We start from the raw sequence: 15,142 nt of genomic DNA on the forward strand, positions 1-15,142 counted from the left end.
TCCATATCAGTCTAAATGTGATCAACTTTGTATGGAACCAGTAATTCAGGGGCTGCCCGAAATCAGGAAAGATGTGGACACTTTGGAAAGGTTGCTGAGAAGATTGACCAGAATGATGTCTGGATTGGGGGATACTAGCTACAGGGAGATTTGGATTGTTTTCTCTGGAACAAGGAGAACTGATAATTAACTTTTTTTAGATTTGGTTTAGTTTATTGTCACGTGTACCAAGGTACAGTGAAAAGCTTTTGTTGCGTGTTAACCAGTCACCAGAAAGACAATACATGATTACAAATGATGAGAGGCAGAGATTAGGTAGACAGTCAGAACCATTTTCTCAGGATGGAAAAAATCAAATACTAGTGGGAATAATTTTAAGGTGAGAGGGGCAAAGTTGGAAAGGAGATGTGCTTGGCAAGTGTTTTTTTTTTAAAGAGGGTGGATGAGTGCCTGGAATGTGCTCTGGGACTGGTGGTTGAGGTAGATATGATAGTGGCATTTAAGAGACTTGAATAGGCATATGGATATGCAGGGAATGGATGGATATGGATTATGTGCACACAAATGAGAGTTGGTCTTGACATCATGTTCGGTAGAGAACATTTTGGGCCAAAGGGCCTTTTCTTGTGTTGTTCTATGTTCTATATTCACCAAACTCATTTAACTGTATCCAGACCAGTAGTACTATGTTGCCATGAAAGTCTGGCCATAACGTTCCACTGCTTTTGATTTAATTAGTCTTTTAGGCAATACATTTATTGAAACATTTTGGAGTTGAAGTGTGCCACATTGTTTCGGTTCATTTTGCAAAAAGAAATTGGTTAATTTTGAATGATATTTACTTTGTCTGGCTTTTATGGCTATTGTTTTTATCTTTGTTAGTCCTGTTCACATTTATGCAAACTCTATTTCACCATTTTACCAACAGTTTGATATATTTATCATATCATATCATATCATATCGTATATATACAGCCGGAAACAGGCCTTTTCGGCCCTCCAAGTCCGTGCCGCCCAGTGATCCCCGTACATTAACACTATCCTACACCCACTAAGGACAATTTTTACATTTACCCAGCCAATTAACCTACATACCAATTATCTTCTTTCCTTGAAAACAAAATTCATTTCTAATTTAAAAATCTCTCCAAATCTGCACATACAATGGTGTTTCAGAGGCTTTCATATCATATCATATCATATCATATCATATATATACAGCGCGGAAACAGGCCTTTTCGGCCCACCAAGTCCACGCCGCCCAGCGATCCCCGCATTACTTTCATTATAGGCACATGGAATTGCAGGGATTAGAGGGATATGGATCACGTACAGGCAGATGAGATCAGTTTAATTTGGCATCATGTTCAGCACAAACATTGTGGGCTGAAGGGCCGGTTCCTGTGCTGTACTGTTCTATTTTCTATATCCTTCATGGTTTAGAGTTTAGACTTTAGTGATACAGTGCGGAAACAGGCCCTTCGGCCCACCAACTCTGTGCCGACCAGCGAACACTCGCAGTATCCTACATACTAGAGACAATTTACAATCTCTACCGAAGCCAATTAACCTACAAACCTGTACGTCTTTGAAGTGTGGAGGAAACCAGAGTACCCTGGGAAAACCCACATGGCCACGGGGAGTACAGTACGTACAAACTCCGTACAGATAGCACCCATAGTCAGGATCGGACCTGGGTCTCTGGCGCTGTAAGGCAGCAACTCTACCGCTGTGCCACTGTACCGGTCTTTATTTTTGCCATTTAACAAAGGTCATCCTTAGACTATCTACACTCTGAAATGGAAGGCACATGCTTTACGGAGTATGCTCGTTCCTATACTAGGCAAGAGTATTTTGTTCATGTAGAAACATAAATTTGTATGGATTATTTAGGTTGGTGCAGGATTCTTTGTTTCAATCAATAAATATATTGACTATTTTCTGCTTATCCATTAGTTTCAACCACATAATACTTGATTATTTCACAGGTCTAGTAGTAAAATAACTTTTAATTGTTCTGTTTAGCACAAACTTGAGTTTCTAATTATATGTTGCGCTTCCTAAAAACAACCTCTTTAAAAGCTTGAAATTAAGATGTTGACTGAAGCTGAAACACAAAGATATTGGCCATCGAGAGCAGTATTTTTATGGTTGAATTTTAGTGAGTAAATTAAATGTGCGTGTTTAATATCCCAGATTTGTGTGTTCTCCAGGTGGTCAGGTGGTTAATTTGATGAACCAACGATTGCATTCTGGCTTTAGTGAATCTGAAGTGCTGCAAATATTCTGTGACACTTGTGAAGCAGTGGCCAGGCTCCATCAATGCAATCCTGCAATTATTCATAGAGACCTGAAGGTGAGAATTATGAAAAACATCAAGCCAAAACTTATCACATGTGAATGCATTGTTGTGTATTCAGTCCACTTTCTGTTCTGTGCTAGGTTGAAAACATTTTACTTCACAATAGCGGAAACTATGTCCTCTGTGATTTTGGAAGTGCTACAAACAGATTTATATGTCCTCAGATTGAAAGGGTTGATGTAGTTGAGGAGGAAATAAAAAAGTAAGTTTAATTAAAATCCTATATCTGCTGGCTTAAATTGGCTTGAGAGTTGAAATGGCATTAGAATTTGCAAGAAATATGGTGATGGCTTATTGATGATCTAGTTGTGACTTCTATACTGCATGCTGGTTTTCAGATTTTAAAAAAAAAACAATTTCTTTGCAATTTTTTCATTGGTTTTATGTTTCAATGGTTTCACGTACAAATATCAGTAAATATTTCAGAATCTGTTAACTTTAAGAAGAAATATGGGGCAAAGTAACTTTGAAACTGTGTAGGAAAGAAGTCTGAAGAAAGGACTCGACCCGAGACATTACCCATTCCTTCTCTACAGAGATGCTGCCTGTCCCGCTGAGTTACTCCAGCATTTTGTGTCTAACTTTGAAACTATCATCTGTACTCTTACAATTTAGTTTTTCCCTGCTTGAATTTAAATGTAGATATCCTGCTTCTTATTTTGTGGAAGATTTATGTCACCAATTTAGTTTATTGTAGCTCCCTCCATTATGACCCACATTTCTATTCTGTAAATCTCAAGGGATTCAGACTAGGATGAGGTGGACAACTGGTTTAGTCATTTAGCATTAGGTATGTCTTCTATTACCGTTCACTATTTCAGGATCAATTTGGAATTCCAGAATAACTTAAACTGCTCATCTGCACTGTGAATTGTCATTTAAACCATTCACTGCCAACCTAGTCATTGTTGCATTACTCTTTGCGATAGCTTGCTACGCACAAATTGAATGCCTGGTTATGTACATTATACCAGAGACTATTCTTTTAAAATACTATTTTGGCTTTGTGGCACTGTATGATGCTTTAAAGAAAAAGGTCGTGAAAGATGGCAATAAAAATGCATGTCTAACATTTGTTCCTCCATCCTCGACTCCGACCAGTGTCAGGAGCTCATGCATAACTTTGGCTTTAAGATAGAGAACATTGGATCTGCAGTCTCTTGTATTTCTCTCCCCCTAGACCCAAGAAGACAAACATTTGAAATTTCCTCATGGTCGACATCTAATTTTTTTTCTGGTTTCTCTACTTTCCCTTGTGCTCACTTCAAAATCATCATTTTGTTTGTTATCCAACGATGTCATTCTTTCTAAATTGTTAACCACTTAACTGTCCTTCCTATTTTCCTAGTTAGCTGTTTAATGGATTTGTCTCTGGATAGATTTTCCATTCCATCTTCAAATGTAATGTCATTACTCTTTTCAATTGATACAAATGCAGAATAATTCACCAATCAGGTCGCCCAAGTTCTGATTACTTGCCACTAACAAACTATAAATTTCTTCTCTAATAACTTATCTATCTGTGATTAGACTGCCATTTTATTTTTTCTGTTCATTTGAGGTGAATCACCATTTTTCTTTTATGCCCTGTATTGGGGAAGCAGAACATTTCTTCACCCAAATATTTGGAGAAAGAAAATCATGCTAATTGAATCTTGTCACGAACTTTAATTCCCAGCTGTGGTATGCATCTCTCTCCCTGGCCTCTGGGGTGAAGTAAGCTTTCTGTTCTATTGAAATCCTGAGCTGGGCTTCCAAGCAGGCAATCCTTTGCATCACTTAGATGACCTATTTCTACCTTTAATAATATTGTCACTTCATCTCTGCTGCTTTCTTATTTGCTTTTGAAGCCCATGTCCATGGCTTGCAACAGCCAGACACTCTCAATGCTTTCTACTGCGCAGCGCAGCTCATTGATCTGCTGCTCACAGCTCCAACAAATTATGTTTGGTCTTGCATATGTGGAGTTTGCGCAAGTTTCCCGTGATTCTATCAGCGTCTTTCAGTTTGTGTGGTCTCCTTCCACATCCCAAACGTGAGAGTTGCTCGATTAATTGACCACCATATTATCCCTGTTGTGTCGGTGGATGGTAGAATCTTGAGTTGAAGGGAGAGCGAGAAGTCATTGGAGGATTAATATATAAAAGATAGTTGATGGTTGATCTGGGCTCAGAGGGAATACCTGACTGTTTATGTTTTGTTGACTCTGACTCTAACAACTAACTTGACTTTGTTCTACATTATTTCCTAAATTCCTGTACTTCCACAATTCCACACTGTCTTAAAATCTTCCCAAATTTCTGGCCTCCTTTTCTCTTAATTTTTATGGCACTATCGAAATGCTGAGCATCTATTAATATCTCCACCTCCCTTGGCTCTCTAAAATAAAATCTTCTTAAAACCAACTCTTCAACCACCTGAATGATTATTATTATTACTTTGACTGAGTGTCCTGCAACATAAAAGTTATTTAAATGAAAGTTTTAATTAACCTTTAAATATATATACAAACCAACATATTGCAAATATGAAAGATGACTCATTATAATAGCCAGCCTTCATGTTGCATGCATGAATAATTTTCTTCTGCACTTATTTTCAGATACACAACACTGTCATACAGAGCACCAGAAATGGTTAACCTTTACAATGGAAAGTCCATTACAACTAAAGCTGATATATGGGTATGTGAGAGTTGATCTATTTCTAAGCACAAATTGTTTGCTGTACCTTTTCCTTACTGCTCTTTATATATCACACTTGATTACTTGCATTTTATTTTGCCTTTATGAAATATCTTTAGGCACTTGGATGTTTACTTTACAAACTTTGTTTCTTCACTTTACCATTTGGAGAAAGCCAAGTAGCCATATGTGATGGAAGTTTTACAATTCCAGATAATTCTAGGTACTCTGACGAGATACACAGTTTAATACGTAAGCAGTCGAATTTTGTCAATTTAAAAGTTTTCAGACTAATTTGATTTATTTTTCTTTGAGTTTTCCTCACTTGCTTAAATGAATAAACTTTTTTTTTGTAGGGTATATGCTTGAGGCTGACCCTGACAAGAGACCTGACATTTATCAGGTTTCGTATTTTGCATTTAAGCTGTCAAAGAAAGTGTGTCCTGTTAAGAACATCAATGTAAGTATGTTTTGTTGATGACTTTCATTACTAGCTTCAAAATAATTCCATGTATGGCCCATTTTTTACTATGAGCGAGTGACGCTGATGAGTGCCGATGGTGTAAAGGTTGTAAGATATTTTATGTAGAGGCTGTTCATATTAAGTAATCGGTACCCAGATTTTTTATTGTATTTTAGTAATGTCCATTGAAATAGCATTGAAGATAAGGTGAAACAGCTTTACCATTTCTGCAGGTCCATAACTGTTATATAGACTCCCATTAAAACACTGCCAGATGGTAACGTTTGATGTGTTACTTCTATATCCCATGTTAACTCAATTGTTTAACCCATTGCCTGTCCCGCTGAGTTACCCAAGCATTTTGTGTCTTCCTTCTATTTAAACCAGCATCTGCAGTTTTTTCCTACACATTAACTCAATTGTTGTTATGCAATTGAATTTGAAAATTGAAATGGCTTAAATTTAGAAAATCAACTTTTGGTTTTAACCAAAAGTATTTTAAAGAATCCCAAAGTTAGTGTGGGTATTGATGAGCATCCCGAAGTGTTTTTTGTAATTTTTCCCAGATGAAAAATTCAAATGCTTTAAAGTCAAGTTGAGTCAATTTTATTTGTATAGCACATTTAAAAACAACCCACGTTGACCAAAGTGCTGTGCATCAGTTCAGGTACTAAGAACGAACATACAATGGCACACAAACATAACAGCACATACATAAACAATTCACAGCGCCCCCTCAGAGGTCCTCAAACGTTAGGGAGTAGAAATAGGTTTTGAGCTTGGGCTTAAAGGAGTCGATGGAGAGGGCAGTTCTGATGGGGAGAGGGATGCTGTTCCACAGTCTGGGAGCTGCAACGGCAAAAGCGCGGTCACCCCTGAGCTTAAGCCTAGACCGCGGGATAGTGAGTAGCCCCAAGTCGGCCGACCTGAGGGACCTGGAGATAAAGTGGTGGGTGATAGTGGTTAAAGTGAGAGGGGCGAAGTTTAGAGATGTGTGGGACAAGTTCTTTACACAGAGGGTGGTGTGTGCCTCGAACGTGCTACTGGGGGTGGTGGTGGAGGCAGATATGATGGTGGTATTTAAGAGACTTGAATAGGCACATGGATATGGAGTGATATAGATTATGTGCAGGCAAGCAAGGGTTGGTCTTGGCATCATGTTCAGCACGGAAGAGCCTGTGCTATACTGTTCTACGTAATTATTGTGAATGTTAAGAACGCTTTAAGAGTAAGTTGAAGGTACCCGGCGTGGAGGGAGGAGCAAATTAATGGTTAGCGAGATTAAGTATTTTGGTCAACATTTCCATTATGAAAGTTTAGTTTTAAAATTGACCATTTGTATTTCATTTTTATTAACATATTTTGAACATAAGCACATTTATCATGTGACTTTGTTTCCAGAATGTGCAAATTCCTGTGAAAATGCCAGTACCAATAAAAGCTAGTGAAGCCGTTGTTAAAAAGTCTCTACTACGAGCAAGGTAAATTGGTATTTCAGAAATGTATTCCTTGTGTGATTAATACAGTAAAACAATTCAAAACAATTTTTTCTGTTGCATTTTACATTACAGTCCAAAGTTATATGTTTCTTAACTTTTATTTCCATCATCTTCATAAACTTTTTTAGGCTTACTGATCCTGCTCCAACTACAGAAACCTCGATAGCACCTCGCCAGAGGCCTAAAGCAGGCCAGCCAACTCCAGCTCCGAGTGCACTGACAATTCAACCTGCTGTGACTCCAAGGAAGAGATCACAGCCAGCAACCTCGCCACTGGTCTCACAGCCAGCAACTGCACAGTTGGTCTCGGAGCCAGCAGGTGTGTATTTGTACAGATAATCAAACTATTATTTACCCCCCAACAGGCTTTTAAGCTACTCATTTGTATCCATTTCCTTCCTCGTATCTTTGCCACAGTAAAAAAAGCCATTTCTCAATATATGTTAAATTGGTGGCATTGAATCATCCTGACATCCTGAGGTTGTAGTATCATTCTGAACAAGGAACTTTGAGCTGAATGGTATTGCATGAAAGGTTAACATAAATTGCCCGAAGCTTTCTGGAAAATATATTGAATATTAGATATGTTACAAGTTATAGCAATATTAATCAAAATCTAATTGAGAATTTGTGATTATTATGGTTTGCATAGAAATGTTTCCTCCAGCTAGAACCCTCTCATGATCTATAGAATCCAAAAAGTAATTATATTAATCAATGATAAAAGCAGTCAATTTCCATTTTTTTCATAATTTGTTGCACACAAAGTTTAAATAACTTCAAACTATTATTTCAATTACATTTGTGGTAGATTGATTTGCTACAACATTGCTGTCTATTTAAACCCAGGATAGTTTATTCAATTAAAGATATCTTGAAAATCTAATATAAGCTGGTTCTACGTTGTTTTTGCAAATGCAGTTAAACGTGCAGCATGATCCATAGCCTCTGAGAGACAATGAGCAGATCCATTTAGCTGGCATCAGCCTTCTGCTCCCTAGAGTACAATACTAGTTGGTATTTGGGACCAAGAAAGATGCCTAGTGTGCAATTGGGACTGAAAAGCTTTGTATCAAACTGGCTACTGTAATGTTAATGATTTCCCAGCCCCTGACTCAACGAAAATCTGTTTTATTATCAATCACCGTTGAACTCCCAAAACCATGTGTTTGCATCAACTGAGCAACATTCATATATTTGAGGCCTAATCTTCAAATTCTTCTCAAGGTTCCAAACTTATCAGATCATTTAAAAAAAATGTATGATGCATTTAAGTAATTTATTTATCTTGCTGATCTGAACTTGCGAAAAAAGATACTCTTAAAAGCGTGCTCGGCTACAATTAAACTTCAATTGCAATTTTATTTAGCTTGTTCCTGTTACTTGTGCAGTTTCTCCAGATTCCCAAGTATTTTGTTCTTGCATGTTAATATACTACCACATATTTTCAGTGGTGTATGACTTAAACGAAATATAACATGCAATTTTGTTGCGCTTATTCTATAATCTACACTCCCTGGAGAGCAGGGTCAGTGAGTGTACTTTGCAAGTCATTCTGAAATGCAAGGGTCTCTACGCTTTGATTTTTCTTTCCTTTTCAGTTTAGTTTAGGAATACTGTATGAGGACAGGTCCGTCAGACTACTCTATCCACACCGGCCATTGGTCATCCATTCACACTTTTAGTCTGTAACATTAACTCTGTTTTGTATAAGAAGGAACTGCAGATGCTGGTTTAAACTGAAGATAGACACAAAAAGCTGGAGTAACTCAGTGGGACAGGCAGCATCTCTGGAGAGACGGAATGGGTGATGTTTCGGGTTGAGACCCTTCTTCAGACTCTGTTTTTGTCTGTTTCTGATGCAGCCTGACCTGCGATTTCCAATCGGTGATTTTTTTCCTGTTTTTATTTCAAATTTCCATGTGGTTTGATCCTCTGATCTTTATGAAAATTGGTCATCGAAGAATGCCAAAAAGACAGTATGTCAATGTACAATGTGTAAATAATTGCAATGAACCATAATGGAAGGTCTTCTCTCTCTGGTGAATAATGAGCCTTAAACAAGATTGTTTTCAGTGGCCCTTGAGTAAATTGCCTATTAACTTAATTATAGCTTGCAACTTAAATGCAGGCGATGTTTATTAGACTCATTTCATTGAGTTCTGATTGGAGTGGTTCAAGTTCCTAGGCTTTTCAGTAAACACCTTTTAAATGTTCAATTTAAATCATGGAGAGTAGGGAAGATGATTTCTGGCAGCATGGAGTCATACTGCATGAAAACGGGCACTTCGGCCCAACTCAAGCATGCTGAACAAAATGTCCCATCTAAGCTGGTCTAATTTGCTGGTGGCTAGCCCATATGTCTCGAAACCTTTCCTGTCCATGTATGTCTAAATGTCTTTTAAATGTTGTTATTCTTTCTATCTCAACAACTACCTCTGGCAGCTTCTACCTGCCAATCATCCTCTGTATGGAAAAACTGTCCCTCAGGTTCTTATTAAATCTTTCTGCACTCACTTTAAACCTATGCCCTCCAGTCCCTTTTTCCTCTACTCTGGGAAAAGACTGTGTATTCATCCATCAATTCCCCTCAACTTTATACAGCTCTATAAGATCATCCCTCGGTCTTCTGCATTCCAAGGAATAATGTCCTAGGCTGCCCCACCTTCTTATACCTCGGGTCCTGGTAATATTCCCTGCAATCTTTTCAGCTTAATGGCATCTTTCCTGTAGCAGGATGACCAAAAATGAACACTGAAAACTGAACAGTGTGGCCACATTAACATCATATCCAGCATTCCCAACTTCTATACTCTATTCCCCAACTGATAATGGGCAACATGCCAAAAGCCTTTTCACTTCTCTGTGATGCCACTTTCATGGAACTAAATCTTGGCTCTACCATCCTACCTAGGACCATGCCAATCACAGAAGGTCCAGCCCTTGTTTGACATCCCAAAATATAACACTTCACATTTATCCGAATTAAACTCAATTTGTCATTCTTGAACTTGCTTGCCCAGCTGAATGGGGTGCTTTTATAATTTCTGATAGCCATTTTCGCTGTCTACTATACTACCTATTTTAGTGTAATCTGCAAACGTACTAATCATGCCTTATACATTCTGATCTAAGCGGTTGATATTAATGACAAACTGCAATGGATGCAGCACCAACCTGAGGCACACCACTAGTCACAGCACTCCAGCCCGAAATGTATCCTTCCACCACCACCTTCTATTTCATACTGTGAAGCAAAACTGTATCCATTTAGCAAACGCTCCCTGCTTCCCATGCATTCTAACATTCTTGAGCGGCCTACCATGCAGCATTTTATCAAACGCCTTGTTGAGGTTCAGATGGACAACGTGGATGGCCCTGCCATCATTAATCTTCTTTGCTCCCTTGTCAAAGCAAAACTCGGTCAAATTTGTTGGACGTGATTTCCCCCACATACCATCATGCTGACTATCTCTAATCAACTCTTGTCTTTTTAAATGCATGTATATCTTATCCCGTAGGATCCACTCCAGCAGCTTCCTAACCACATATGTTGGGGTCCATAGTTCCTAAATTTTTATCTGCATCCCTTCTTAAATAGAGGCACAACATCAGCCATCTCCAGTCTTCTGACACCTCACCCATGTCTAACGATGATTCATACATCTCGTCCAGGGGTCCTGAAATTTCTTCTCTAGATTCCCATAGTGTCCTTGGATATACCTGATCAGGCTCTGGAGTTTTTTCTTCCTTCATATGTTTGAGGACATTCAGCACCTCCTTGACTGCAATACAGACTGTTCTCAAGACACTCATTAACTTTTCCAAAATCCCCAGTCTTCATTTCTTCCTCCACAGTAATGATTTCTGTTAACTTTTTGAGCCTGAAGTTCTGATGCCATCTGCTGAATCAACATGACTAAAAGAATCAAATCATTTTAGTTTGTTTGTGAAAAGAAAGTCCTGAATACTACAAGAATTAAAGGTAATCATGGACCCACTTCACTGAATTTCAACAAGTTCATGGGTTAGCACAAATGTTTCATTCACCGCTTTTGGGCCTAATGGCTTTTTTGCAATAAAAAAATCTGCAGGAGCAACCATCAGAATGTAAAATGTTTTGAAATCTTTGGTTTGCACAGGAGCCACATCTGCAAGTAATGGGCACATTGGCCAGTTACATAGTCAACAAGCACAAATCCAACCAGCACATCCTCAGCATCTACAACCAAGTCCACAGGCACATCTGTTACTCCAACAACAGTACTTGCTGCAACAACAAGCCTATTTCCAGCAGCAGCAGCAAATGTTTCAGACAGCTCAGGTATGCTCACTTTCATTCTCGTTTTCTTTCCATACAATCACCTAAATCTCATTTTGAACTCAATTTGCTTGACTACAATTGACTGTATTTTCCAAAAAATCTTAAAACCACATTTTATTTCTTGTTGCCAGATTTTGATCAAACGTGCAAAATTTATCCTCAGTCAGAGGATTACTTTTGAGGCTGACCGTACTTTGAGGATATGTGCATGTCCTATTTCTAAATATGCATGAATAGGTGATCATTCAGCATGCATTACATAACTTTTCTATGAAATCGCAACTGTTACTTGATTTATCCTGTTCTTTGCTGGAAAATTGATCCCACTTTCTCCAGGTGAACAGTCTCATTAATATTTGAAGCCCTGCAGAATTTACTTGATTAGTTTCATTTGTTCATTTGTTCACATGTTGCCTCTTCAGCAGCATTCTTTTGATGGTTTAGATTGATCAATGGATTTTCATAATCACTGTGCACTCTATGCTTAATTCGGCATGTGTTTCTGCAGAAATTTTTATTTTGCTTCTTTTTCCCCGTTTTCAAGTATGAATATACTGTGCCTCTTTTTGCTGCACTCAATCCTTAGGATATGGTCTTTGCTGCTTGAAACTCATTTTGATCAATACTTGTGCCAAGAACTGCAAATGGTAATGATGTTGTTTTGTGTTTACGTTCTTGGTTGCCAGATTCCAGATGCTAATCCTTACCATAAGATAACTTGCACAGTTGACCATCATTCTCTGAATAATCATGTTGCCAATTTCTCAAATGCTACTTATTTTAATTTTAAATCCTTAAATGGGTTTTGCTGGCATTCCAAATTGCTTGTGAAAAGTTAGTGCCACCTCCTTAAATTGCTGCAATTGTTCTGGTGAATTTTCTCCCAAAGTGTGTTGGAAAGGGAGTTTTGAGAACTAAAACTAACCACTGTGGAGGTACAGCACTATATTTCTATGATGTGTGACTTGGAAGAAAACCTGGTGTTTGAGGCACATGTGGTGTTTGAGGCACATGGTGGTTTTTTTTCACTTTTGTTAATAAAAATCACAAGTTTTGGAGATTCTATTTGAGGAACAGTTTAGTGACTAGCTTGTAGATGGCATATACTGTAGCTATTGGTGGAAGGACTAAATGTTTAGGGTGGGCTGTTTCATCTTAGATGCTGTCAAGTTTCTTGATCGTTAGAGCAGCATTTAACGAGACAGCAAGAGAATATTCCAAAAAGTTGAATAAAAATATTCCAAAGAGTTGAATAAAAATGACTATCATTTTAAAATGGGACTGAATTACATTGGTCCCGTTGATCCTGATCAAGTGTGGTAACATTCATGTGTATAATTTCTCAAATGGGCTTCTTCCCCACTCTGCTCCACCACTTAAAAGTCATGTTTTGCTCTCGTGTGTCTTAAATTTTAATCTTCATCTTTTAGTGCTTGATTTGGTATATTTGTAATAACTGTCTTGAATCAGTGTGTGGTTCAAAATTGTCTACATCATTTGTCAAACATGTTTGAGGTTGCATTTAATAGAGAAGAGGCTGATTGCAGACAGTTATGTCTTTGACTGGAGCAGGTCATGCCTTGCAAACTAGAACGAGATTTTAGAGGATCAAACAAAGGTGATTGAGGGGAGGGCAGTGGATTTTGTCAACATGGACTCAGTAAGGCATTTGACAAGGTCCCTCCCGGGAGGCTGATTGAGAACATTAAGACATAAGGGGAAAGCATACAGTTAAAGGAAGACCTGTAACAACATTGATGTACAGAGCGATCTTGCGATCCAAATGCATAGCTCCCTGAAAGTAGCCACATGGGTTGATATGGTATTCTTGCCTTAATTTGGAGCATGAAGTATAAGAAGTCACTTTGCAGCCTTATAAAACTGGTTAGGCTGCATTTTAAATCGAGTCCACGCCAAGCAGCAATCACCCCAAACACTATCCTACACACACTAGGAACAACTTTTACAATTTACAGAAGGCAATTAACCTGCAAGCTTGTACATCTTTGGAGTGTGGGAGGAGCCGCCTGGATAAAACCCATGAGGTCACGGAGAGGAAATACAAACTCCGTACAGAGAGCACCTGTAGACGGGTAGAAGAAGGGTCTCGACCCGAAACGTCACCCATTCCTTCTCTCCAGAGATGCTGCCTGACCCGCTGAGATACTCCAGCATTTTGTGTCTACGTTCGATTTAAACCAGCATCTGCAGGTTTTTTTCCTGCACCCATACACGGGATCGATTCTGGGTCTCTCGCGCTGTAGGTCAGTAAATCTACTGCTGCGCCACTGTGCCACCCTTTTCTTGTTTGGAACATCAGAGGTTGAGAGGAGACCAAATAGAAATTTATTAAAATTATGAGAGGCAGATAGTGTAAACGGTCAGAAACATTTTTCTTGGGGTGGAAATGTCAAATACTGGAGGACTTTGCTTTGTCAGAGGGAGGAAATCTGTGGGGTTATTTTTTACTTAGTGCTGGGTGCCTGGAAGAGGCTACATTAACCCTACCATTCCAACATAAACTAGTGTGGATGGAGACTTAAAAGTTGCAGTGACTTACTTAGCAATGACCATGTTGAACCTGCCAACATAAAATTTCACTTTTAATTCTGAATGGGTGAGACAGGTACTTGCCTAAGATAGGTCAGTTTTAGTTGTTCAGATTCATTTTCATTAGATCTCACTGATGATGATGGGGATTGGAAAAATGCTTATCATTTGCTTCTTTGTTTCTACCATTGAACTTAGTCCCTTTGTGCAAGGCAAAATACGTTGTAACAATAAACTTTTGCTGTTTCCTTATTCCAGACTTAGATTAACAATGTGCCCCAAATTAATCATTGATTACTATGCAGACTTTGTTCCTCAGATACTAGAGATTTGCTAATATGTAGCTGCCAATTAAAACCATATTACAATGCGTTATGTTTATATTTATTATTGCAACAGTTATGGAAGCCACCTTGTAAAAATTGTTATTGCTGAAATAACCTTAAATTATATAAAATCTGTACTGTGTATTGGAACAGCGCTTCCAAATGATCCAGCAGACTCCGCAACAAATGATGCAGAATTACTACCTTCAGCAGCAATACGCAACAGCCATGCAGCAGCAAGCACTTTTGCGGCAGATGATGGCACAAGGATGCATTCAGCAGCAGATGACACTGCAAAACCCACAAACTCTTGTAAGTACTTCAATTTATTTTTATCTCCTTTAATTTAAAAAAAAAAATTTTGCAAACCTACACACCGATTAGAAACACTGAAGACAGAATCACACCGTTATTTCCAGGACTTTTCTTCAACATCAGCATCAACTTAAAATTGTATAGCTACTTTAACAGAAAAGCTTTTCTAAGATTTTGAGTTGTAATCAGAAACCAATAGAGCCAAAATGAAATATTAGGCGTCTGGTGAACAAAATCTGCCACAAGTAGGCTAAGGGAAAAATGGAGAATGGTTTTAGCAGGAAATATAATTGGAAAAGGCTTAAACGGCTAAGGACATGGTTCCCAATAATTGGAAAAAGTGAGGGGAAGCATACACAAGAGACCTATGAGGAGTTAGAGAGGAATGGTTGCAGGAATACGAGGTTTCAAATTTTAACTATTACTGTAAATGTAGACTGCAGAGGATGGAAATTATGTATTTGACTTGATTTTGTTGCAGCTGCATTGTTCCAATTAATTTAATGTCCAGTTGCCTTCTCTGTTGAGTGTTGATAAACCAGGTGTATTATGGGGTTTTCATATAGTTCAGTTTCAACTTCAGGATTAAATTTTTTTAAATCATATTTTCAAGGTGAGA

The 15,142-nt window shown here is 38.3% G+C and overlaps 1 protein-coding gene across 7 annotated transcripts in view; it reads left to right on the forward strand.

Moving 5' to 3' along the window:
• Positions 1–15,142, forward strand: part of LOC144610115 (AP2-associated protein kinase 1-like) — a 58,515-nt gene that overhangs the window by 20,273 nt on the left and 23,100 nt on the right. For all 7 annotated transcript variants that reach the window (XM_078428684.1, XM_078428685.1, XM_078428686.1 and 4 more), the window contains exons 4-12: positions 2,214–2,356; positions 2,443–2,564; positions 4,965–5,046; positions 5,166–5,298; positions 5,403–5,506; positions 6,911–6,990; positions 7,137–7,327; positions 11,151–11,332; positions 14,362–14,520. In XM_078428684.1, the coding sequence (XP_078284810.1) occupies positions 2,214–2,356; positions 2,443–2,564; positions 4,965–5,046; positions 5,166–5,298; positions 5,403–5,506; positions 6,911–6,990; positions 7,137–7,327; positions 11,151–11,332; positions 14,362–14,520 (1,196 nt within the window). The remainder of the gene's footprint in view (positions 1–2,213; positions 2,357–2,442; positions 2,565–4,964; positions 5,047–5,165; positions 5,299–5,402; positions 5,507–6,910; positions 6,991–7,136; positions 7,328–11,150; positions 11,333–14,361; positions 14,521–15,142) is intronic.

The sequence above is a fragment of the Rhinoraja longicauda genome, chromosome 35 (assembly GCF_053455715.1).
Source record: "Rhinoraja longicauda isolate Sanriku21f chromosome 35, sRhiLon1.1, whole genome shotgun sequence".
NCBI classification, from domain to species: Eukaryota; Metazoa; Chordata; class Chondrichthyes; order Rajiformes; family Arhynchobatidae; genus Rhinoraja; species Rhinoraja longicauda.